This window comes from Salvelinus alpinus, chromosome 14 (assembly GCF_045679555.1).
Source record: "Salvelinus alpinus chromosome 14, SLU_Salpinus.1, whole genome shotgun sequence".
Classification (NCBI taxonomy): Eukaryota; Metazoa; Chordata; class Actinopteri; order Salmoniformes; family Salmonidae; genus Salvelinus; species Salvelinus alpinus.
This window is the reverse complement of record NC_092099.1, coordinates 36,978,471-37,006,222: the sequence shown is the minus strand read 5'-3', so window position 1 is coordinate 37,006,222 and position 27,752 is coordinate 36,978,471. Positions and strand designations below refer to the sequence as shown.

The following is a 27,752-nucleotide window of genomic DNA, read 5'->3' as shown; positions in this document are numbered from 1 at the left end:
TACCCAACACCATGTCCTCTCCACCCACATTATCAAGGCTGGATTACCCAACACCATGTCCTCTCCACCCACATTATGAAGGCTGGATTACCCAACACCATGGCCTCTCCACCCACATTATCAAGGCTGGGAGCACATACTCTCTCTCACTCTGACTCTGGCACATGAACAACAAGGCGGAAACATCAATGGTTACTTATCATTGTACACTACCCTCACTGTAGTCATTCAATTAGGCTTTCAACAATGAGACCACCTTTAGGATTTGATATCAAGGAAATACAAGAAAGGTCCATTTGAAATAGGGAATAAGTATACAATGAAAATGTTTTTGCATTTTGGCTGAAAAGTTTACAAGAATAGCATTATCATAGTAATAGGAGAAAATAAATAGGAATCTAATCTCATCCTATTATGAGAAAGGGAATGTGCCTTTGACCTTCAGTTGTTTTTCCAGGGCCAGTGAAATCAGATCACTAGGTAGGGGGAATAAAATGATAGGATTACACTGCTCGTGTATAACACTGTTAGCTAAGGTTCATGGTCAGCACAGCTTAGAATAGAAGTTGCCCCTAGGCACTGATCAAGGATCAGATTGCCCTCCCCAAATCCTAACCTTAACCATTAGAGGGAAAAAGCAAAACGGACCTTAAATCAGTGTCTTGGGGCAACTTAATTTTACTCAGGCCATCTCACAGATAAATAAAGGTAATAATACCTATCAACATGAGGCTGGGTAGTGTAAGTGTGCAACTCTAATGGCACCTATTCCATATATAGTGCACTACTTTTGATCAGAGCCCTGTGAGCGCTGGATAAAAGCAGTGCACTATGTAGGGAATGGGGTGCCATTTGGGATACAGACAGACAGGTTGATGCAGTATCGGGCCAGTCAAGGTGTCCCTTTGAGATAAAACAGTGTAATGACACCCCAGAGAGAAGGCCTGGCCACTGAACTGGAACACTGAGGGCATTCCTGCTTTGAGTATTTGTGTATTCTCATATTATTTCTCATTATTATTATATTATTCTTTCATGGAATATACTGTATGTAGCATGTAGATTTCTTCTCTTCCATTTAGAGTTACAGAATATAAACAGTTAATTCAGTGCTATTCTAGACCTGGTTCATCTTTCCATTTCCCCGGAAAATGCCGGATTTCACACTTTAAATACGTCCACGGAGGACCTACTTCTTAAAACCCAATTAAAAAGTTGAATGATGTATTTAAGATGGACTAATCTTTAGTTTAATATTTTAGCATACTGTAGTTCACCAACAGAACAGAATTACCATTGCGTGAGTGAATTCAGATGCTGGTTAAAATTGCTAAGATATGACCAGGGTTTAGGCTATAAAACAGTTCAGTTCATCCACATAAATGAAGAACATAATGCTAGGCACATACTCAGTCTGTCTGGGTCTGTAACAAAATACATATCTGTGTCCCAAAATGGCACCCTATTCCCTATGTAGTGGAGTACTTTTGACCAGGTCCCTGGTTAAAAGCAGTGCACCCCATAGGGAATAGGGTACCATTTTTGGACATAGCTGTCCATTCCTGCCTCCCCACCGGCTAACAAGATATTAGACAGTCCTCTTTAGGCGTCTCTGTGATTATTACAAGGCTATGAAATGATCCAACTATTTATTATTCCAGACTAGAGGACAGACAGTGTAGTTATTAAGATGTCTAGGAGGAGGATGAACATTCATTGTATGCATCCCAAATGGCACCCTAACTCCAAGTGCGCTACTTTTGACTTGAGCTCTTTGGGCCATGGTCAAAAGTAGTGCACTATAAAGGGAATGGGTGCCGTTTGGGAAACAGCCATTGATTCAGCCATGCACCAAACATTTCAGGAAGAAAATCTAATAACAGACCAAATTCAATTTAAATGCAGATTTGAGAAGTCTCAGTCATGGCTGTATACTGTACCTCGGGGTCTGAGGTAGTTAAAACAAGTTGGATCTTTGAGCTTTTGAACTCAATTTATTTGCAAACGTAGTTTGCGTTCTCTCTGAAGAAAATCACCTGATGAGCAGGGAAAATGACATTACAGCTGAAAATAAGTTAATGTCCTTATACAGCACAGCAACACAAACAGTTGGTGATGTCCTGGACTGATGATGAATAAATAAAGGTAGATTCTGATTAGGATATTAGAGATGAGGTTTCTTACAATGAACTCATAAGATAACGAATGATGGAGAGGGAGAGAGGAGGAGGGAATGATGGAGAGGGAGAGAGGAGGAGGGAATGATGGAGAGAGAGATAACCAAACACACACTGGCTTAATCTGTCGTTAAAACAGGCATAGAAAATCCTACAGTTTGAGAGAAATGTGTGATTTTTCCTATAATGTCAACCACATATAAATCCACTTGAACAGCTCTCCACTAAAGAGAATCTAGTGCATTTGCATTTAGGTTCCATAGGCGCCACAGGAACAAGTGAGCCACTGACTGAATCACAACCGCAACTCTCTGCTACGGCACAGCAAGCGGTACCGGAGCACCAAGTCTAGGACCAAAAGGCTCCTTAACAGTTTCTACCCCCAAGCCATAAGACTGCTGAATAACTAAACTAATCAAATGGCCACCCGGACTATTTACATTGACCCCCCCACACTCTATTTCTTGAACTGCATGGTTAGTTAAGGGCTTGTAAGTAAGCATTTCATTGTAAGGTCTACACCTGTTGTATTTGGCGCATGTCACAAATAACATTTGATTTGATTTGAATTGACATTACAAATCAAATTTTTTAAAACATGTTATTTTTACTGCTTCCGAAAATGTTAAAAGGACGTGAACAAGAATGTTTTTCAACATGGTAAGCTAGGATATGTTATAATATGCCTCTGCTGCCACTTTTAGTAACAGTGGAGCACATAAATGATATAATTCACTACAGTCTACTCTAAATGGGTTATGCATACACATGTCAAACATTACTGACAGAAGATTATATTGAGAGTCTAGTGTACTTAAGCATCTTTGTGTAGGTTGAGTGTCAGTTAAAAATACTAAAGAGGTTCCGTCATGTACTATACAGTGCTGAGTAGAGTAGGCGTATGTTACATATTGTATCTGAGTTGGAATGAGGTCTCACGCTGCCATTTGTTCATTGGATCTAGGGTTGCGTCCCAAATGGCACCCTATTCCCTATGTAGTACACTACTTTTGACCAGGGCCCATAGGGCTACATAGGTACGCAGGCTATGTCTATGGACATTACAGGGAACTGAGCACATATTATACAACCAGTTGTGTTTTCATCACACTATCTGAGTGGGTGGCCAATCTGTCTCTGTCTCTCTCAATGTGTGTGTACAGTGACTCACAAGGTGTGTGACTCAATCCTGTTGCATTGGGTGTGGGAGAAAGAAGGAGGAGGATGAGGAGAAGGAGGAGAAGAAGGAGGAGGATGAGGAGGAGGAGCGAGGAGGAGCAAGGAGGAGAAGGAGGAGAAGAAGGAGGAGGATGAGGAGGAGGAGCGAGGAGGAGCAAGGAGGAGAAGGAGGAGAAGGAGGAGAAGAAAGAGGAGGATGAGGAGGAGGAGCGAGGAGGAGAAGGAGGAGAAGGAGGAGAAGAAGGAGGTGGTGTAGTGCTCCGGGGTTTACAGTACATGTTTGCAAAACATCCTGGAATGGAATCAGAACCTATTTTCAACATAAAAGAAAATAACTATAGGAGGGCTTCCTTCCAAGGAGTCACAGAGAGGATTTCTCTGTTATTATGGGCCTTCTGGGAGGGCAATGTCTGTGAGAACAGCAGCCAGAGCCTTTCAATAATCCATCAGGTTTTCTGTGTTCCTGTGAAGTCTACTAGTGCTAAGACACCAGGGGGTGAGCAACCACTAGCAGCCGCTGGGCTACAGATCCTTACTGGAATGTGAATGCAAGAGAACATTATGCATTGCTATGGTTTCCTGAAGAAACCATAGCAATGAGGAGGAGGAGATTCCCCTGGACTACTTAGTAGAACAGCTACAGTGGGGAGAACAAGTATTTGATACACTGCCGATTTTGCAGGTTTTCCTACTTACAAAGCATGTAGAGGTCTGTAATTTTTATCATAGGTACACTTCAACTATGAGAGACGGAATCTAAAACAAAAATCCAGAAAATCACATTGTATGATTTTTAAGTAATTAATTTGCATTTTATTGCATGACATAAGTATTTGATACATCAGAAAAGCAGAACTTAATATTTGGTACAGAAACCTTTGTTTGCAATTACAGAGATCATACGTTTCCTGTAGTTCTTGACTAGGTTTGCACACACTGCAGCAGGGATTTTGGCCCACTCCTCCCTACAGATCTTCTCCAGATCCTTCAGGTTTCGGGGCTGTCGCTGGGCAATACGGACTTTCGGCCCCCTCCAATGATTTTCTATTGGGTTCAGGTCTGGAGACTGGCTAGGCCACTCCAGGACCTTGAGATGCTTCTTACGGAGCCACTCCTTAGTTGCCCTGGCTGTGTGTTTCGGGTCGTTGTCATGCTGGAAGACCCAGCCACGACCCATCTTCAATGCTCTTACTGAGGGAAGGAGGTTGTTGGCCAAGATCTCGCGATACATGGCCCCATCCATCCTCCCCTCAATACGGTGCAGTCGTCCTGTCCCCTTTGCAGAAAAGCATCCCCAAAGAATGATGTTTCCACCTCCATGCTTCACGGTTGGGATGGTGTTCTTGGGGTTGTACTCATCCTTCTATTCCTCCAAACACGGCGAGTGGAGTTTAGAGCAAAAAGCTCTATTTTTGTCTCATCAGACCACATGACCTTCTCCCATTCCTCCTCTGGATCATCCAGATGGTCATTGGCAAACTTCAGACAGGCCTGGACATGCACTGGCTTAAGCAGGGGGACCTTGCGTGCGCTGCAGGATTTTAATCCATGACGGCGTAGTGTGTTACTAATGGTTTTCTTTGAGACTGTGGTCCCAGCTCTCTTCAGGTCATTGACCAGGTCCTGCCGTGTAGTTCTGGGCTGATCCCTCACCTTCCTCATGATCATTGATGCCCCACGAGGTGAAATCTTGCATGGAGCCCCAGACCGAGGGTGATTGACCGTCATCTTGAACTTCTTCCATTTTCTAATAATTGCGCCAACAGTTGTTTCCTTCTCACCAAGCTGCTTGCCTATTGTCCTGTAGCCCATCCCAGCCTTGTGCAGGTCTACAATTTTATCCCTGATGTCCTTACACAGCTCTCTGGTCTTGGCCATTGTGGAGAGGTTGGAATCTGTTTGATTGTGTGTGGACAGGTGTCTTTTATACAGGTAACGAGTTCAAACAGGTGCAGTTAATACAGGTAATGAGTGGAGAACAGGAGGGCTTCTTAAAGAAAAACTAACAGGTCTGTGAGAGCCGGAATTCTTACTGGTTGGTAGGTGATCAAATACTTATGTCATGCAATAAAATGCAAATTAATTATTTAAAAATCATACAATGTGATTTTCTGGATTTTTGTTTTAGATTCCGTCTCTCACAGTTGAAGTGTACCTATGATAAAAATTACAGACCTCTACATGCTTTGTAAGTAGGAAAACCTGCAAAATCGGCAGTGTATCAAATACTTGTTCTCCCCACTGTATATGTCAGATTGCAATGTGTTGTTGTTGCAAATCACAAGAGAGACAAAGAAAGAAAAATGGCAGCACTCAATCTCTCAACTTCCCTCCGCTCTCTGTGATAAAATCTCTAATGTGTAAATTACTGAAAAAGGAATGTATGAATAATCAGATAATTGTGAGTTAATAACAGAATTAATGTGATCATGTGACTGAACTGTAATTGTTTGTGGGATTCAAGACCGGGTTAGCCCACTGATCTAAAACCATCTACTTTAAACAAGACCGGGTTAGCCCACTGATCAAAAACCATCTACTTTAAAACAAGATCGGGTTAGCCCACTGATCTAAAACCATCTACTTTAAACAAGATCGGGTTAGCCCACTGATCTAAAACCATCTACTTTAAACAAGACCGGGTTAGCCCACTGATCTAAAACCATCTACTTTAAACAAGACCGGGTTAGCCCACTGATCTAAAACCATCTACTTTAAACAAGACCGGGTTAGCCCACTGATCTAAAACCATCTACTTTAAACAAGATCTCAAGTCAGTAGAACAGTCTCTCTCTTTGTTATCTAATACTGCCTAGTACTTTGTAATACAGTAACACTGTATGGCACCTGGTACTGCACATGACCACTACATGAGAGCCTGTACTGTACCTCAGTTCTGAGACTACTTTTACATGCACTGTATATCGTTTTACATGCACTGTATATCGTTTTACAAAGAAACTGTATATCGTTTTACATGCACTGTATATCGTTTTACAATGAAACTGTATATCGTTTTACAAAGAAACTGGATGTGAATGTGACTTGTCTAATCAAGGTAGGTTTTTCCTCTGAGAAAGATTGATGTTACATTAGTGGTGTTAAATTCCTTTTCAGCACACGCACCTGAGTGTTTGCTGTTATCAATAAATTCATATCATATTACGTTGTTCCTTGTTGTGCAAATGATTGTTGTTTTAGCTCTATCGTTTCCATCATGGAGACTTAGGAACAGAAAGAGGGGGGGACCTCTGTCACACACATCCCCCCCAGACATCCCCCTCTCACGCTATATAAAACAAAAAGCTTATTCTCTAATTAACACACACACACACACACACACACACACACACACACACACACACACACACACACACACACACACACACACACACACACACACACACACACACACACACACACAGAAACTGTAGAGCATCATCCATCCCCTAAGCTCTGAAAGCTGATTCTCTAGCCTCCCCACAGCCCAGATCTTGTTTGTAAAAGAAAGACTAATGTTTACTGAAACACCGCCAGTGGCCCTGGCACTCATATCTAGAATCCCTGGAGGTCCTATAAAAATGCTCCAGCCGTAGGCAGTCGGCACCAAATTGTATTTTACAAGATGCTATCGCAAGCCGTTGGAGGCTAGGGCTGCATCCCAAATGTCCCGTGTGGCTCAGTTGTCAGAGCATGGTGCTTGCAACACCAGGGTTGTGGGTTCAATTCCCATGGGGGACCAGTATGAAAAAAAGGACACTACATGGCCAAAAGTAAGTGTACACCCCTTCAAATTAGTGTATTCGTCTATTTCAGCCACACCCGTTGCTGACAGGTATAAAATCAAGCACACAGTCATGCAATCTCCATAGACAAACATTGGCAGTAGAATAGCCTTACTGAAGAGCTCAGTGACTCAGCACCGTCATAGGATGCCACCTTTCCAATACATCAGTTCGTCGAATTTCTGCCCTGCTAGAGCTGCCCTGGTCAACTGTAAGTGCTGTTATTGTGAAGTGGAAATGTCTAGGAGCAACAACAGCTCAGCCACGAAGTGGTAGGCCACACAAGCTCACAGAACGGGAGTGCTTTAAGTGCGTATAATTGTCTGTCCTCGGTTGCAACACTACTGTGTTCCAAACTGCTTCTGGAAGCAATGTCAGCACAAGAACTGTTCATCGGGAGCTTCATGAAATGGGTTTCCATGACTGAGAAGCCGCACACAAACCTAAGATTGCAATGCCAAGCGTCAGCTGGAGTGGTGTTAAGTTCGCCGCCATTGGACTCTGGAGCAGTGGAAACGCGTTCTCTGGAGTGATAAATGACGCTTCACCATCTGGAAGTCTGACGGACCAACCTGGGTTTGGCAGATACCAGGAGAACACTACCTGCCTGAATGCATAGTGCCAACTGTAAAGTTTGGTGGAGGAGGAATAATGGTCTGGGGCTGTTTTTCATGGTTGGGGGCTTGGCCCCTTAGTTCCAGTGAAGGGAAATCTTAACGCAACAGCATAAAATGACATTCCAGACAATTCTGTGGCAACAGTTTGGGGAAGGCCCTTCCTGTTTCAGCATGACAATGCCCTTGTGCACAAAACGAGGTCCATACAGAAATGATTTGTCGAGATCGGTGTGGAAGAACTTGACTAGCTTGCACAGAGCCCTGACCTCAACCCCATTGAACATCTTTGGGATGAATTGGAACGCCAACTATTAGCCAGACCTAAACGCCCAACATCAGTGCCCAACCTCACTAATGCTCTTGTGGCTGAATGGAATCAAGTCCCCACAGCAATGTTCCAACATCTAGTGGAAAGCCTTCCCAGAAGAGGGGAAGCTGTTATAGCAACAAAGGGGGGACCAACTCCATATTAATGGCCATGATTTAGGAATGAGATGTTTGATGAGCAGGTTTATTTTACCTTTATTTAACTAGGCAAGTCAGTTAAGAGCAAATTCTTATTTTCAATGACGGCCTAGGAACGGTGGGTTAACTGCCTTGTTCAGGGGCAGAACGACAGATTTTTACCTTGTCAGCTCAGGGATTCGATCTTGCAACCTTTCAGTTACAAGTCCAACGCTCTGTCATACCCCCCCGCCTCGGTGTCCACATACTTTTGGTCATGTAGCGTATGAATAATGTATGCCCTACTACTATAAGTCGCTCTGGATAAGAGTGTCTGCTAAATTATATATGGGTAAATAGTGCACTACTTTTAACCAGAGCGCTACGCACTATATAGGAAATAGGATTTGGGACGCACCCAGGCACATCATTCTCCACAGTCTCCCAGTGCGTGGGCTTTGTGCATTAAGTGGCTGTGCCTCAGCCTCCTCTAAATGTACTTACTGCTGCTATTACTTTATCAACCCTAACAGACATTATCATTCAGTCCGCTGGTGAAATTCATAGTTGATGTAATCATGTAAATCACAAAGTCTGTCTAGGGGATTGTTATCTAGCTTTCAGTGATCTCTCACATATCTGGTTCATAGCAGGTACAAATGGGTTGTGAGGTATTAGCAACGTGGTCCTGTCTGGCACAGTTAGTAGAGCATGGCACTTACAATGCCAAGTGTCCTGGGATCGAATCCCGATGTGGCCACCATGTGAAAATGGATGAACGCATGACTGTGAGTCTCTCTGTATAAAAGTGTCTGCTAAATGGCATATAATAATAACATAGCGATGTAATAATATTGCATTTATAGAGTGCATTACAGAACGCTCAATGCGCATAATACAATACTAATATATAGTGTTGTATTTAATTCTGTGTGCATTATGCTGTCATTATTTGAAAGAGAATTACAATGTCATCCCAGCCAGCGGGAGGAGAGGAGCAGTTTATGGAGGCTACAGTATAGTTAGAGATAAGAGATAAAGACTGGGGAGGAAGAGGAAGGCAGGCAGTGACAATTCTGCTGAGCTTTGTGGGTCACCATCACTGCTGCAAACACCATTGTACTCAACACACACCAGACACACAGATCATGGCTAGCGCTTATGATGTTACTTGCATAGAAAACATTGTGCAACATACAGTATTTCTAATGTACCATCTATTCTACACAGAGCTGCTCAATTCTGATTCATGCTACCTCCCACATTACAAAAAAAAGTATGTTATAGGAGCAACTTCATTACTACATTTTTCTAATCAAGCAGACAAAGTCAAAGCTGGGGTAATGATTTCACAAAAAGACACTTTCCAGAAAGTAACATTCACTGGCAGAAGTAGGCCTACATGTTTAGTCTGTCTCAAGTCTGTTCTTCCAGCCCAGTGCCAACCCAGTTTTTACTCTCGCCATATTTTCACACCTTATCTAAATCCCTGTTGATTGTTGGCAAGCAGACCAGACACAGAGCAAGAAAGACAGAGAGAGAGAGAGAGAGAGACACAGAGAGAGAGAGACAGAGAGAGAGACAGAAAGAGAGACAGAGAGAGACAGAGAGAGAGAGAGACAGAGAGAGAGAGAGAGAGAGAGAGAGAAATCAAAAAATCATGAACCAATCAAAGGACTCATATTTACAACATTGGAAAAACGAAACAAAATCCCAAAGCCGACTAAATTGCTATCTGACCCTAAACAGAGAATATGAATTGGCTGAATATCTCTACTCTGTCAGAGATTCGAAGCAGAGACAGATCCTTACCAAGTACAGGCTGAGTGACCACCGATTGGCAATAGAAACCGGCAGACATAAAAAGACATGGCTACCCAAAGAGGAGCGTGTATGTGGTCACTGCACGACAGGGGAGGTAGAAACAGAGATGCACTTTCTCCTTTACTGTGATAAATATTCCTCACCAAGAGATTCATTATTCACAGAAATGACTACATTTATTCAAAATTTTAACTTATTAAACCCAGAGGAAAAACTAAAAATACTCATGGGCGAAGGAGCAATGGCTCCTCTTGCAGCCAAATATGTATTTGCCTGCCATAGCCTGAGGGACACTGAATAATAACATCTGCATAGTAAGCAGTAACTTACTTATTATGACTGTTATTGTTATTACTGTTATTGTTATTAGTATTATTATTGTTGTTTATCATTCCAAATAGTAATGGTATGGGTGGTAATGGTAATGATAGCAGTTTAATGATAGTGGTGGTGGTAGTGGTGCATTACACCATACATTACATTCGACTATTGACTGTTACCATTTTATTGTTACTATTTTTTATATTTAATTTTGTATTATTATTTACAGCCATTCTATATTATTATTTGTCATTGTTTTAATTGTATTACAATGTATATTGTATACATTGTTGCTTTGGCAATATTGACACAATGTTTTTCATGCCAATAAAGCAGCTTGAAATTGAATTTGAATTTGAGAGAGAGAGAGAGAGAGAGAAGGAAAGAGAGAGGGAGAGAGAAAGAGAGAGAGGGAGAGAGGGAGAAAGAGAGAGAGGGAGAGAGGGAGAAAGAGAGAGAGGGAGAGAGAGAGAGAGAGAGAGAGAGAGAGAGAGAGAGAGAGAGAGAGAGAGAGAGAGAGAGAGAGAGAGAGAGAGAGAGAGAGAGAAGGAAAGAGAGAGGGAGAGAGCAAGAGAGAGAGAGAGAGAGAGAGAGAGAGAGAGAGAGAGAGAGAGAGAGAGAGAGAGAGAGAGAGAGAGAGAGAGAGAGAGAGAGAGAGAGAGAGAGAGAGAGAGAGAGAGAGAGAGAGAGAGAGAGAGAGAGAGAGAGAGAGAGAGGGTATTTGACCATGGTTACTGATCAAAACTTTAGAAAAACCTTGATAAAGTACAGGCTCAGTGAGCACAGCCTTGCCATTGAGAAGGGTAGACACAGGAAAACCTGGCTCCCTGTAGAGGAAAGGCTGTGCAACCACTGCACAATAGCAGAACCTGAGACGGAGCTGCATTTCCTGACAAAATGTCAAAAATATAAAACAATTAGAGAGTGTCATTTCCCCAAATTTGAAACTCTTATTCAAGGTTTCAAAGACCTCTCTGATGAGGATAGGCTACCCGTCCTGTTGGGGGAGGACGCAGAGAGCTGTGGGTTGGCAGCGCACTACATTGCTGCCTGCCATAAGTTGAGGGACAGTGTCTGACAAACCAATCAACCTGCACATGTCCTTTACTGTATGTTTATTGTTATTGTTGAATGTATGGTTATTTTGACCCTTGGTTATTGTTGTTACTGTTGTCCCGTTGACAATTTTGATTCTCATTTTTACATTGTAAACAAGCTTTGGCAATATGTACATTGTTACGTCATGCCAATAAAGCAAATTGAATTGAATTGAATTGAATTGAATTGAGAGACAGAGAGAGAGAGAGAGAGAGACAGAGAGAGAGAGAGAGCGAGAGAGACAGAGAGAGAGAGACAGAGAGAGACAGAGAGAGAGAGAGAGAGAGAGACAGAGAGAGAGAGAGAGAGAGAGAGAGAGAGAGAGAGAGAGAGAGAGAGAGAGAGAGAGAGAGAGAGAGAGAGAGAGAGAGAGAGAGAGAGAGAGGGAGAGACAGAGAGAGAGACAGAGAGACAGAGACAGAGAGAGAGAGAGAGAGAGAGAGAGAGAGAGAGAGAGAGACAGAGAGAGAGAGAGACACAGAGAGAGAGAGAGAGAGAGAGAGAGAGAGAGAGAGAGAGAGAGAGAGAGAGAGAGAGAGAGAGAGAGAGAGAGAGAGAGAGAGAGAGGAAGTCCCCATCCATCCATAATACATGTACTCACCATGCAATATATGAGACGTTCTACCAGAGCTAGTCAATATTTGATGAGATATGCACTGGAAATTATAAAACTTGATTATGCAAATGTTCCTTCAATGAAAACCCATTACCTGGCCACTTGAATAATGATGGAACAGGCAGGCTGTCCCTTTAAACTTTAATGATGTATATGCAGCACGATGAGAGTGGGAGAGTGAGAGAGAGAGAAGGAAAGAGAGAGGGAGAGAGAAAGAGAGAGAGGGAGAGGGAGAAAGAGAGAGAGGGAGAAAGAGAGAGAGAGAGAGAGAGAGAGAGAGAGAGAGAGAGAGAGAGAGAGAGAGAGAGAGAGAGAGAGAGAGAAGGAAAGAGAGAGGGAGAGAGAAAGAGAGAGAGGGAGAAAGAGAGAGAGGGAGAGAGGGAGAAAGAGAGAGGGGGAGAGAGAGAGAGAGAGAGAGAGAGAGAGAGAGAGAGAGAGAGAGAGAGAGAGAGAGAGAGAGAGAGAGAGAGAGAGAGAGAGAGAGGGAGAGAGAAAGAGAGAGAGGGAGAGAGAGAGAAAGAGAGAGAGAGAGAGAGAGAGAGAGAGAGAGAGAGAGAGAGAGAGAGAGAGAGAGAGAGAGAGAGAGAGAGAGAGAGAGAGAGAGAGAGAGAGAGAGAGGGAGAGAGAGAGGGAGAGAGAGAAGGTGAGAGAGAGAGGGCGTGATTGGCTCTGTCTGGGGGTATCTTCAGACGGGGCAACAGTGTCCCCAGACCCCCCCTGTTTCAGTCTCCAGTATCTATGCTGCATTAGTCTATGTGCCGGAGGGCTAGGGTCAGTCTGTCTTATCTGGTGTAATTATCCTGTATTATCTGGTGTCCTGTCCCTCTAATTCTCCCATCTCTCTCTCACACTCTCCCCTCCCGGAGGACCTGAGCCCTAGGACCATGCCTCAGGACTACCTGGCCTGACGACTCCTGGCTGTCCCTGTCCCCAGTCCACCTGGTTATGCTGCTCAAATCAAATCAAATCAAATTTGATTGGTCACATACACATGGCTAGCAGATGTTAATGCGAGTGTAGCGAAATGCTTGCTGAAATGCTTGCTGATCCAGTTTCTGCTGTTCTGCCTGCAGCTATGGAACCTTGACCTGTTCACCGGACCTGCTGTTTTCAACCCTCTATCTTCAACTCTCTCTCTCTCTCCCTCTTTACCGTACCTGCTGTCTCGACCTCTGAATGCTCGGCTATGAAAAGCCAACTGACATTTAATCCTGAGGTGCTGACCTGTTGCACCTTCTACAACCACTGTGATTATTATTTGACCCTGCTGGTCATCTATGAACGTTTGAACATCTTGAAGAACAATCTGGCTTTAATGGCCATGTACTCTTATAATCTCCACCCACCATAGCCAGAAGATGACTGGCCACCCCTCAGAGCCTGGTTCTTCTCTAGGTTTCTTCGTAGGTTCCTGCCTTTTTAGGGAGTTCTTCCGAGCCACTATGCTTCTACATCTGCATTGCTTGCTCTGTGGTGTTTTAGTCTGGTTTTCTGTATAAGCACTTCGTGACATCTGCTGATGTAAAATGGGCTTTATAAATAAATGTGATTGAATTTGATTGAGAGAGAGAGAGAGAGAAAGAAAGAAAGAGCGAAAGAGAGGGAGGGAGAAAGAGAGAGAGAAGGGTCAGATACCTATTTCACACAAAATGTAGTATGTTACCTGTAAAATATTTATATGATCCCCTTTGAAACCCTCACGTTGCGTAGCCGGCACAAGAAAAAGAAAAAACAACTACTTTGACCCTGTGATTGCGACAGTTTGTCACGTTCTGACCATAGTTCTTTTGGTTTTTCTTTGTTTTAGTATGGTCAGGGCGTGAGTTGGGGTGGGCAGTCTATGTTTTCTGTTTCTATGTGGGGTTTCTTGTTTGGCCTGAGGTTTTCGTCAGTTTATTGTTTTTGTTCATTCTTGAAAAGTATTCTAATAAATATGGATACGTACCACACTGCGCATTGGTCCTCCGATCCTTCAAACTTCTCCTCCTCAGACGAGGAGGAAGACGACAGCCGTTACACAGTTGTCATGGCAACCTGACAGCGACAGTGTTGATTAAGTTCTAAATTCCTCTGACACTGCTTTTATGTTTGTTTTTTGGTACAAAAAATGTAGCGGGTAGCTATGCTAAGAGGAGTCTTGCTGAGTCTTGATGTTGCTCTTACTGTTTAATTAAGTAAGTTAAAGCCCTAAGAATGGAGGTTGATCAGCCTCCAATGGTGTTTTCCACAGAGAGAGAGAGAGAGAGAGAGAGACAGAGACAAAGACAGAGAGAGAGAGACAGAGACACAGAGAGAGAGAGAGAGAGAGAGAGAGAGAGAGAGAGAGAGAGAGAGAGAGAGAGAGAGAGAGAGAGAGAGAGAGAGAGAGAGAGAGAGAGAGAGAGAGAGAGAGAGAGATAATGACAGAGAGAGAGAGACAGAGACACACAGAGAGAGAGAGAGAGAGATAATGACAGAGAGAGAGAGACAGAGACACACAGAGAGAGAGAGAGAGAGATAATGACAGAGAGAGAGAGATAGCTCCCTGCAGGCCACAGGCAGACAGACAGACAGACAGCCAGCCTCAGAGCAGAGCACTTCACAGCTGAGCTGAAGGAAACAGGTCTCAGGAGAAGCCTGATGGAACGTTAAGCCAGCTTCTAATTTACTCTCTAAATGTGCTTTTCCCACAAGTTCATCCTCTATTTCAGATAGGCTGCATAATGATCGTTTCATTATAGAAGTTAAAACTCCTCAGAGAGAGGTTTTCGAGGATGGGCTATTAGTATAATCGCATCAATAGGGGGTTTAGAGAAAGCAGCTTGCTATACATACCACACTTCATAGTCACCGAGCCACAGAGGCTTTACGTCTGAAATGTCACACCACCCGATGATCAATGGCCTCTCCAAATGCCTTTATGCCTTCTAGCAGCATGGTACCAGACTGTCATGTGAAATGTTTAATACAATGTCACACAACTCACACCCAAATCCACCAAGGAACAGAGGGGGAGTAAGAGTACTTTGTTCAGTCCTATTCGTGGCAGAAACAGCAATGAAATTAATTAACACTAGAAAAGTCGAGGGACCCCACTTTGAGCCAATGAGGAGTGTGTTTCGTGGCAGAAACAGCTATGAAATGAATTAACACTAGAAAAGTCGAGGGACCCCACTTTGAGCCAATGAGAAGTGTGATAAGGAGAAGGAGATGGTTGCCGTTTTACGATCCCGTAACCAGTTGTGCTATTGTGTATGTTTTTTCACGTTATTTGTAACTTATTTTGTACATAATGTTTCTGCCACCGTGTCTTATGACCGAAAAGAGCTTCTTGATATCAGGGCAGCGATTACTCACCCCGTACTGGAGGAATTCTTCTTCTTCAACGAGTCAGACGGGAAGGATTTACTCCAGACACCGACAAGGCCCTCATCCCCGTCATTCACAGGAGGAAAAGACGGAGGTATCGTGGGTAACGGTCCAGGTGACTTGTAAGGATCCGTCGCCGCAAGGGTAATCTACCTTTACAATCAATCGATAATAAAATAGACGACTTAAGCACTACCAAGGGGACATTAAAAACTGTAATTTCACAGAGTCGTGGTTGAACGACGACATGATTAACATACAGCTGGCGGGTTTTAAGCTTTTGCGGCAGGATAGACCAGTGGCCCCTGGTAATACAAGGGGCGCCGGCCTATGCATATTTGTAAACAACAGCTGGTGCACGGAATCTAAGGAAGTCTCAAGGTTTTGCTCGCCTGAGGTAGAGTATCTCATGATAAGCTATAGACCACACTATTTACCAAGAGAGTTTACATCTATATTTTTCAGAGCTGTCTATATACCACCGCAGACCGATGCTGGCAATAAGACCGCACTCAATAAGCTGTATACGGCCATAAGCAAACAGGAAAACGCTCATCCAGAGGCGGCGCTCTTAGTGGCCGGGGACTTTAATGCAGGGAAACTTAAATCTGTTTTACCTAATTTCTATCAGCATGTTAAATGTGCAACAAGAGGGGAAAAAACTCTAGACCACCTTTACTCCACACACAGAGATGCGTACAAAGCTCTCCCTCGCTCTCCATTTGGCAAATCGGACCATAATTCTTTATACAAGCAAAAACTAAAGCAGGAAGCACCAGTGACTCGGTCAATAAGAAAGTGGTCAGATGAAGCAGATGCTAAGCTATAGGACTTTTATGGAAGCACAAACTGGAATATGTTCCGGGATTCTTCCAATGGCATTGAGGAGTACACCACATCAGTCACTGGCTTCATCAATAAGTGCATCGATGACGTCGTCCCCACAGCGACCCTACGTACATACCCCAACCAGAAGCCATGGATTACAGGCAACATCTGCCCTGAGCTAAAGGCTAGAGCTGCCACTTTCAAGGAGCGGGACTCTAACACGGAAGCCTACAAGAAATCCCGCTATTCCCTCCGACGAACCATCAAACAGGCAAAGTGCCAATACAGGACTAAGATTGAATCGCACTACACTGGTTCCGACGCTCGGCGGATGTGGCAGGGCTTGCAAACTATTACAGACTACAAAGGGAAGCACAGCCCAAAAGCTGCCCAGTGACATAAGCCTACCAGACGAGCTAAATAACTTATATGCTCGCTTTGAGGAAAGTAAACATGCATGAGAGCACCAGCTGTTCCGGACGACTGTGTGATCATGCTCTCCACAGTCGATGTGAGTCAAAATTCACAAGGCCGCAGGGCCAGATGGATTACCAGGACATGTACTCCGAGCATGCACTGACCAACTGGCAAGTGTCTTCACTGACATTTTCAACCTGTCCCTGACCGAGTCTGTAATACAAATATGTTTCAAGCAGACCACCATAGTCCCTGTGCCAAAGAACACTAAGATAATCTGCCTAAATGACTACCGACCCGGAGCACTCACGTCTGTAGCCATGAAGTGCTTTGAAAGGCTGGTCATGGCTCACATCAACACCATTATCCCAGAAACCCTAGACCCACTCCAATTTGCATACCGCCCCAACAGATCCACAGATGATGCAATCTCTATTGCACTCAACAATGCCCTTTCCCACCAGGACAAAAGGAGAATGCTATTCATTGACTACAGCTCAGCGTTCAACACTATATTGCTCTCAAAGCTCAACACTAAGCTAGAGCTGTCTATATGGGACTAAACACCTCCCTCTGCAACTGGATCCTGGACTTCCTGACGGGCCGCCCCCAGGTGGTAAGGGTAGGGAACAACACATCCACCACGCTGATCCTCAACACGGGGGCCTCTCAGGGGTGCATGCTCAGTCCCCTCCTGTACTTCATGGCCAGGCATGACTCCAACACCATCATTAAGTTTGCCGATGACACAAAAGTGGTAGGTCTGATCACCAACAACGATGAGGTCAGAGACCTGGTCGTGTGGTGCCAGGACAACAACTTCTCCCTCAACGTGATCAAGACAAAGGAGATGATTGTGGACTACAGGAAAAGAGGACCGAGCACGCCCCCATTCTCATTGACGGGGATGTAGTGGAACAGGTTGAGAGCTTCAAGTTCCTTGGTGTCCACATCACCAACAAACTATCATGGTCCAAACACACTAAGACAGTCGCGAAAAGGGCACGACAAAGCCTATTCCCCCTCAGGAGACTGAAAAGATTTGGCATGGGTCCTCAGATCCTCAAAAGGTTCTACAGCTGCACCATCAAGAGCATCCTGACTGGTTACATCACTCCCTGGTATGGCAACCGCTCGGCCTCCGACCGCAAGGCACTACAGAGGGTAGTGCGTACGGCCCAGTACATCACTGGGGCCAAACTTCCTGCCATCCAGAACCTCTATATCAGGCGGTATCAGAGGAAGGCCCTAAAGATTTGTCAAAGACTCCAGCCACCCTAGTCATAGACTGTTCTCTCTGCTACTGGCAAGCGGTACCAGAGCTCCAAGTCGAGGTCCAAAAGGCTTCTTAACAGCTTCTACCCCCAAGCCATAAGACTCCTGAACAGCTAATCAAAGGGCTATCCAGACCCCTCTTTTACGCTGCTGCTACTCTCTGTTTATAATCTATGCATAGTCACTTTAACTCTACCTACATGTACATATTACCTCAACTAACCGGTGCCCCCACACATTGACTCTGTACCGGTACCCCCTGTATCTAGCCTCACTATTGTTATTTTACTGCTGCTCTTTAATTATTTGTTATTTTTATTCATATATTTCTTTAACTGCATTGTTGGTTAGTGGCTCGTAAGTAAGCATTTCACTGTAAGGTGAAGGTAAGGTAAACCTGTTGTATTCGGCACATGTGACTGTGTAACTTTGCTGAATGGACCCATCAGTCTTATCTTTGATATCATTATTATAATAGTAGTAAATACACGGGAAATTATATTAACCATTCCTTGTGCCAATAGTAGATGTTGAGCACTAACCTAAAACCTGTGGTGGAAAAAGTACCCAATTGTCATACTTGAGTAAAAGTAAAGATACGTTAATAGAAAATGACTCAAGTTAAAGTGAAAGTCATCCAGTAAAATACTACTTGAGTAAAAGTCTAAAAGTATTTGGTTTTAAATGTACTTAAGTATCAAAAGTAAAAGTATAAATAATTTCAAATTCCTTATATTAAGCAAACCAGAAGGCACCATTTTATTGTTTTTTTTTATGTACGGTTAGCCAGGGGCACACTCCAACACTCAGACATGATTTACAAATTAAGCATTTGTGTTTAGTGAGTCCACCAGATCAGAGGCAGTAGGGATGACCAGGGATGTTCTCTTGATAAGTGTGTGGATTAGACCATTTTCCTGTTCTGCTAAGAATTCAAAATGTAACTAGTACTTTTGGGTGTCAGGGAAAATGTATGGAGTAAAAAGTACATTATTTTATTTAGGAATGTACTGAAGTAAAAGTAAAAGTTGTAAAAATAATTTATAGTAAAGTAAATTACAGATACCCAAAAAAACTACTTAAGTAGTACTTTAAAGTATATTTACTTAGGTACTTTACACCACTGTCTAAAACTAGCTTTAATGTTGAATCAAGGATAGCGCATCAAGTGGGGCGCCTTCTATTTTCAATGTTTCATTGATGAGCCCATGACATCCCAAATAGTCATTTTTCTTTACAGCTCTCTCATAACATCATAAAACAACAATAAAGAGCTAGTGTCTACTCTTATCTGTTTCAAGCATCTGTTAAACTACAATCATCATAATAAATATTATATCAGAGAAGATAAGATACTTTTAGATATCAACCACCCAGATATATTCACATAAACTACAATCATCATAATAAATATTGTATCAGAGAAGATAAGAGACTGTTACATAACAACCACCCAGATATATTCACCTTTCAGGCTTGTCAAAACACTTACACACAGAGCAATCAAATGAACCAGATAAAATGAAGGAGATAAAACACTCACACACTCACTCACACACACACACACACACACACACACACACACACACACACACACACACACACACACACACACACACACACACACACACACACACACACACACACACACACACACACACACACACACACACACACACACACACATACGCACACACACACACAAACACACCTTATCCTTCCTGTCAAGTCAACCACATACTGATTTCAAGCCAGTTCTATCTTTCTTGAGATGCACTTGATACACATACAAGTGAGCACACACACACACACTCAAAAGTGTATGCGCACGCGCACAGACACAGAGGCACACACACAGAAACACAAACATACGCACACACACACATACTGCTGGGACATAGAGAACACGTTATTTTACAGCATCAAAATACAATTTTAACGAGTGATTTCTAAGTAACTACCTTGTCAATAGCGGGCTGTAAAAAGGGTTACCAAACACCAAATATCTCAGAGGACTGGTGTGCAGCATAAGTAATATAAGCAGTTTGAGCAGGTTGCATGCGGTGAAAAGCAGTAGAAAGGATCGATCCCCACTACTCACCCAGAAACATGATAACTGAACCATGGAGCATGTAAAGTCTCCTGGACTATAGACAGCTGCCAGACCTGTCCTCCTGGTGATCTGATTTGCTGCCCACCCTGTTTGTGGTGTGACTGACTGACTGCAGATTGACGGAGAGAGGGATGGCGGAGAGATGGATGGAGGGAGGGATGTGGTGTGGGTAGCATGAAAACAGAGATAGATCTTTGCCTGGAGGAAGACGAGTGGAGGTGCCCACGAAGAGTAAAAGAGAGAGAAGAAGAGATAGAGAGAGAGACTGACTCTCTCTCTCTCTTTTGTCGCCAGGCAGCTGCAACCCCCCACAACGCCTGTCAACCCAAACCGAGTCACAAATCTAGGTCAGGCTAACTAACACTCATTCTGGATGAGGAAACAACCAAAAATGCCAAGCCTGAATCGAGCCGATCAAATCCTCCTTATCTTATCGTCATCAGGATGGGATCCCCCAGTCTGGTTAGTCTGAATCAATCCATTTCACAAGGCAGCCTTGTTGCTGTGCTGGCTGTGATTCAGGATTCAGGCAGAAGGAATCTCCAAATCAGCCTCCAGTGATTGATGGGGCCCAGTGTAGCAATGTTACAGGACAGGGGATAGTGTCAGGAGCCTACTAGTGATTACCACGTACAGAAAGAGAGAGAAAGAGGGTGAGAGAGAGAGAGAGAGAGAGAGAGAGAGAGAGAGAGAGAGAGAGAGAGAGAGAGAAGAGAGAGAAAGAAGAGAGAGAAAGAAGAGAGAGAAAGAAGAGAGAGAGAGAAAGAGAGAAAGAGAGAAAGAGAGAGAAAGAGAGAAAGAGAGAGAGAGAGAGAGAGAGAGAGAGAGAGAGAGAGAGAGAGAGAGAGAGAGAGAGAGAGAGAGAGAGAGAGAGAGAGAGAGAGAGAGAGAGAGAGAGAGAAGGAAAGAGAGAGGGAGAGAGCAAGAGAGAGAGAGAGAGAGAGAGAGAGAGAGAGAGAGAGAGAGAGAGAGAGAGAGAGAGAGAGAGAGAGAGAGAGAGAGAGAGAGAGAGAGAGAGAGAGAGAGAGAGAGAGAGAGAGAGAGAGAGAGAAAGATTGTCAAATTGGCTTTTTACCAAATTACCGTACAACAGACCATGTATTCACCCTACACACCCTAATTGACAACCAAACAAACCAAAACAAAGGCAAAGTCTTCTCATGCTTTGTTGATTTCAAAAAAGCCTTCGACTCAATTTGGCATGAGGGTCTGCTATACAAATTGATGGAAAGTGGTGTTGGGGGTAAAACATACGACATCATAAAATCCATGTACACAAACAACAAGTGTGCGGTTAAAATTGGCAAAAAACACACACATTTCTTCACACAGGGTCGTGGGGTGAGACAGGGATGCAGCTTAAGCCCCACCCTCTTCAACATATATATCAACGAATTGGCGCGGGCACTAGAACAGTCTGCAGCACCCGGTCTCACCCTACTAGAATCCGAAGTCAAATGTCTACTGTTTGCTGATGATCTGGTGCTTCTGTCACCAACCAAGGAGGGCCTACAGCAGCACCTAGATCTTCTGCACAGATTCTGTCAGACCTGGGCCCTGACAGTAAATCTCAGTAAGACCAAAATAATGGTGTTCCAAAAAAGGTCCAGTCGCCAGGACCACAAATTCCATCTAGACACCGTTGCCCTAGAGCACACAAAAAACTATACATACCTCGGCCTAAACATCAGCACCACAGGTAGCTTCCACAGAGCTGTGAACGATCTGAGAGACAAGGCAAGAAGGGCATTCTATGCCATCAAAAGGAACATAAATTTCAACATACCAATTAGGATCTGGCTAAAAATACTTGAATCAGTCATAGAGCCCATTGCCCTTTATGGTTGTGAGGTCTGGGGTCCGCTCACCAACCAAGATTTCACAAAATGGGACAAACACCAAATTGAGACTCTGCATGCAGAATTCTGCAAAAATATCCTCCGTGTACAACGTAGAACACCAAATAATGCATGCAGAGCAGAATTAGGCCGATACCCACTAATTATCAAAATCCAGAAAAGAGCCGTTAAATTCTACAACCACCTAAAAGGAAGCGATTCCCAAACCTTCCATAACAAAGCCATCACCTACAGAGAGATGAACCTGGAGAAGAGTCCCCTAAGCAAGCTGGTCCTAGGGCTCTGTTCACAAACACAAACACACCCCACAGAGCCCCAGGACAACAGCACAATTAGACCCAACCAAATCATGAGAAAACAAAAAGATAATTACTTGACACATTGGAAAGAATTAACAAAAAAACAGAGCAAACTAGAATGCTATTTGGCCCTAAACAGAGAGTATACAGTGGCAGAATACCTAACCACTGTGACTGACCCAAACTTAAGGAAAGCTTTGACTATGTACAGACTCAGTGAGCATAGCCTTGCTATTGAGAAAGGCCGCCGTAGGCAGACATGGCTCTCAAGAGAAGACAGGCTATGTGCTCACTGCCCACAAAATGAGGTGGAAACTGAGCTGCACTTCCTAACCTCCTGCCCAATGTATGACCATATTAGAGAGACATATTTCCCTCAGATTACACAGATCCACAAAGAATTCGAAAACAAATCCAATTTTGATAAACTCCCATATCTACTGGGTGAAATTCCACAGTGTGCCATCACAGCAGCAAGATTTGTGACCTGTTGCCACAAGAAAAGGGCAACCAGTGAAGAACAAACACCATTGTAAATACAACCCATATTTATGTTTATTTATTTTAACTTGTGTGCTTTAACCATTTGTACATTGTTACAACACTGCATATATATAATATGACATTTGTAATGTCTTTATTGTTTTGAAACTTCTGTATGTGTAATGTTTACTGTTCATTTTTATTGTTTATTTGACTTTTGTATATTATCTACCTCACTTGCTTTGGCAATGTTAACACATGTTTCCCATGCCAATAAAGCCCCTTGAATTGAATTGAATTGAATTGAGAGAGAGAGAGAGAGAGAGAGAGAGAGAGAGAGAGAGAAAGAGAAAGAAGAGAGAGAGAGGAGAGAGACACGTCACATAAACTTGAAAGTATTCTTACTTAACACTTGGTGAGAGGAGTTAACATTTTAAGTGCACGGGAGAGAAGGAGAAAGAGAGAAGAGAGATAGAAGAGAGAGATGGAGATGCCTAGTCTGACCAAGCTTCACAGGAAGGGGTATAAAGGACAGAAGTCAACTTAATTCCACGTTTGAACTTCACACGCTGAGAGATTGTAACACAATATCATGTCATCGGCTGTGTTGTAATGTGAGGTAGCACCTCGCTGGCAGCTCTCAGTAACGTAGCTCCATCACTCCAGTCCGGTAGAAAAACACTAATTCACTGTGTATTGTATCTTAAGGGAACACTTATCAAGAGCACACTTACATCACTTGAATTCACAAAAGAGCACTGTCAGAAAGACAGAGATGGAGGGAGGGAGGTCACGCATCTCTGCAGGTTTTCTGTATTTCTGTATGTGCTGTATTTCCTAAAACTGAAATGCAATTAAGATTGTGTTACCTGACAAAAACCCTCCTGGCTTGTGAGAAACACAAGATGCACAAGATCCAAGAATACAACAGCAGCACATGGTGTGTAAAGCCTAGAGTTTAGAATGAGCAGAGAGAAAGCAGTTGGTTTCCAAGAGTCAGGACTGCCTTATCTTTCCCATCAGTCACTACAGCAGACAGTAGAGGTTAGAACACTAGATGTAAGGACAGGGCACTAGAGAAGGAGAAAGAGGACACTCCACCAAAAATAGCAGAACGCTGAAGCGAACAAAATAACATAATCAGCACACTTTCACTGGTAATTAAAAGCATTTTGACTTACTGTAGGCTTGATTGTTCATATTCCCTGACTGAACACTCTGGTTGGCTTCACTCTCAGATATCCTGACCTGGCAAAGGATTTGTGGAAGAGTTGAACTGTAGCTACTCCGCCATCAACAATGGTGTTGATTTCTCTCTCATCACAAACTATATTTCTGTCTATTTCCCCAGAGAGGTGATTCAGAGAAAGGCAATTCCCTTATATTCTGCTGGTGGATCCAGCAGGATATCAGCCCCTGATCAGTCAAAATATTGTGCACTGCGGTCTGTGTGTTGCCCAGCCCAAATACCTGGATTTAAATACTATTTGAAATCTTTGAGTGTTTGATCTATCCTGCCTCAAATGCCAGATGGCTTATGCTTAAGTTATGCATTTTTCTGACCATTCCATTGGGTCCATTGTGCCAGGCAAGCTCAACAAAACACAGATAAAGTATTTGAAATGATGTTGAATACTATTTGAATCCGGGTGTGTTCAGCCAAATGTGTTACCCATGTCTCAGTAAAGGTCATTATGGGTTTTGACTGGTATTCCCCCCAACCTGCTGACATGACTGATGTTCTGGGGACAGTGTTGCCTGCTACTCAGCGGCCCAAGCTTGTCCCCCTCTCTGGTTACAGCTGGCTGAAAGGCACACACACACACACACACACACACACACACACACACACACACACACACACACACACACACACACACACACACACACACACACACACACACACACACACACACACACACACACACACACACACACACACACACACACACACGCACACACACACTAGATCACTAGACGCACTGACGGGGAACATCGGCCTAACCTTTCTCCCTTTACAACAAGATGCAAAGCTAAGCGCGGAACTATTCAAATATCTCTGGATTCCTTCCATCTGCCTATAAAATGTATGCTTCCTCGCGTTCCCACACTGTCCGACACGGCATCTTACATTTCACAGGATCGCGTCTTGAGTTTCCTATGAAAGAGTCAAAAACTCTCCACACCACAACACTGAGACACTAGAAAAGCACACTGCCGCAGTAACTAAGTTAATTTCACCTAGTTAACATTACTGAATTTGTTTAAGTTAATTTAACACCAGCTGAGTGAGGAGACATCCCTTTGCTCAGTTGTCATTGTGTAGCTTGCCTTGGATAATATAGTATGTGTGAACACTGAGGAATCTCAGTTAATAACTGCTGGGGACTATAAGCAACCCAACCATAGGTTTATGTTTTTTCCCCAGTTTCTTCAGGTTCTAGTCTCTCAAAAAAATGTGTACCACAAAATTGGATGTTCTAAGTCCACAGCAATACTTCAAATGCACCAGGAGACTCTACATTTGAGGTCTGGAAAAAAATGTTGATTCTTGGGTGCAGTTACCCTTTAATGCAAGTGCACACCAGCGGTTTGAGCTGTGTTTCTGTGGCGCTCATGTGATTGCAGAGGTTACAAAACAAATGGCCACTGGATTGATGCAAATAATCATGAGATCATTCTGCCAGGAAGGCTACTTTGAAGAAGGTAACCAGAAGAAGGTTATCATTAGCATCATCGCTAACAGCTTCACAAAGTGTAGACATATGCGTGCACACACACACACACACAGGGCATTCCTGTGCCGTTTCACAATTTGCAGGAAAATACGAATCACTGATGAATTTTGTTCATGTCTAATGATTAACTTGGGCACATTAATGCATTTTCTCATGAGTTCATTACATTTAGTTGATTTTCTACTAAGTTCACTAAAAACATTTATATTGGTGAATTCCATTTTAATGTCTAGATTCCGTGATTCCATCCGTGTTCTCCGCAACGCAGATTTTAAAGAGCCCTAGATCAGATCAAGCCTGTAGACTCTGTCAACCTGCCATATGTCTAGTAAAAGAGACAGGCACATAAAAGCTGGATTGAATTGATATCACACCATATCAGATCAGCCTCCAAGATACTCTCACTTGTCCAACACATCGTACTGCAGGCGTTTGCTTCTCAAATCTTAAGAACCATAAACTATATCTGACATGTGAGAAGTGTCATACAAACTGTGAGTATCTCCTGCCAGCAGAATCTAATTAGGGAGCTTTATACACTGTTTTATACAGTGAATAATATTGCTCTGATATCACTTAATCCATTATACACACAATCAGAATATTATCTGTTCATTGGTTTTTTGATTATGTTTAATATTCTTAATACCTTGTAGGCTGACAAATTAAGTATCTCCGGCTGTGTCCTGAAAGACACCATATTCCTTACACGGTGCCTATTGGGCCCTGGTCAAAAGTAGTGCACGACATAGGGAATACTGTAGAGTGTCATTTGGGACACAACCTCCATGTTTACAAATAAAAGCCAGTCACGCATGACTGAGTTTAGAGGCAATTTGGAACCGATTAAAGATAGCTAAAGCGAGATTGAGTAGAGGGGAGTCAACAGTATTACGATAACACGCTAACAGCACTGTCTGACTACTGTGTGAAATCTCATCATGCATCCCAAATGGCACCCTATTCTCTTCATAGTGCACTACTTTTGACCAGGACCCATAAGGCTCTTGTCAAAAGTAGTGCACTATATGGGGAATCGGGTGCCATTAGGGACAGAGTCTCAATCTGCCTAACCTACTTCCTTAGGGTGTAGAAACACACAGAGTACTTCAGTAAGTACTTAAGACAAATGCTTTTAAAAGTATATTTGTCAATAGGAAGTGTATAACAATTTAACAGTTTTACAGGTTATATATTTGGTCATTCGACACTGGCATCATAATTCCTCTTGAAAGGGGTTACACATCTACCACGCATTGCACTGCATGTAGGTTCAGTCCAGCATTTCACTTAACGGTATAAAGGACTTTACGTAAAACGGTTTTATGTAATAAACCCTAGCTGCATGTCACAGTCAAGGTATTTTACTGTACAGTAGAACTGCTTCTCTCCATCCACATTAGCACAGGCCGATAGGACACCAATCCTTCTAACATTTAGGGGGATAGCAGCACAGACCCACAGGCTTCTTCCACACATTAATGTAGACCGTCTGTCTGTCTCTCTCGCAACTTAATCTTCCTTAATTTGACTCCTTAATCTACTTTTTTCACAGTCCTTCTTTCTCTCCCTCTCTCTCTTTGCACACTCCTTATTTTCTTAATCTATTTTATTTGAACTTCTCTCTCCTTCTCTCTCCCTCCCTCGCCCCTGTTTAACACTTGCTCACACCCTGACACTTCTCAGCATTTGAATCCAAGGGGGTTCAATTACTAATTGGTCAACAAACTTCTCATCTCATGTCAATTTGTAGCCAGTGGCTGCCCCATGACTGTGTGAGAGAGAGCTCATTTTCCTGCTGGGCATGGTCTGCTCACATTACCAGAGGGAGTATTGACATGTGTCATGGTGGTGGTCATCCAAGCCTGTCACCTGCTGCTGATTGGGATGATTACCAGTGTCAGGTGAAACACAACTGCATAATCCTGCTATGATTTCCTGACTGCCTCGGGCCTGACTCGTAATACAATACACTCAAAAAGACACACACACACACACACACACACACACACACACACACACACACACACGCACACACCACCTCCAACTGCAACAGCATGATGCCATTTAGACTGCTGGGGAGCTGGGGGTAAGGGACGGAGAGGGAAAGGGAGAGGGAGAGGGAAATACAATATCTCTGATCTTGTTCCAAGACTAAATCGTACATTGAAATACAAATACATATACTGTATCAGTCAAAAGTTAGAACACACTGACACATTCAAGGGTTTTTAGCCCTATGGTCCCTGGTCAAAAGTAGTGCACTATAATAGGGTGCCATTTGGAACGCAACCTATATAAGATTGCCTTGCATGGACATAATGTGGAGCT

The 27,752-nt window shown here is 43.3% G+C and overlaps 1 protein-coding gene across 4 annotated transcripts in view; it reads right to left on the bottom strand.

Moving 5' to 3' along the window:
* Positions 1-27,752, bottom strand: part of LOC139538883 (zinc finger protein 385B-like) — a 174,897-nt gene that overhangs the window by 78,433 nt on the left and 68,712 nt on the right. The window contains exon 1 of one of the 4 annotated variants that reach the window (XM_071341408.1): positions 23,865-24,122. The exons of 2 other annotated variants lie outside the window; for them this stretch is intronic. In XM_071341408.1, coding sequence (XP_071197509.1) covers positions 23,865-23,883 — 19 coding nt within the window. In that variant the 5' untranslated portion in view covers positions 23,884-24,122. Of the gene's footprint in view, positions 1-20,030; positions 20,533-23,864; positions 24,123-27,752 lie in introns of those variants that run through there. One more of the 4 variants, XM_071341405.1, reaches the window with a different exon arrangement.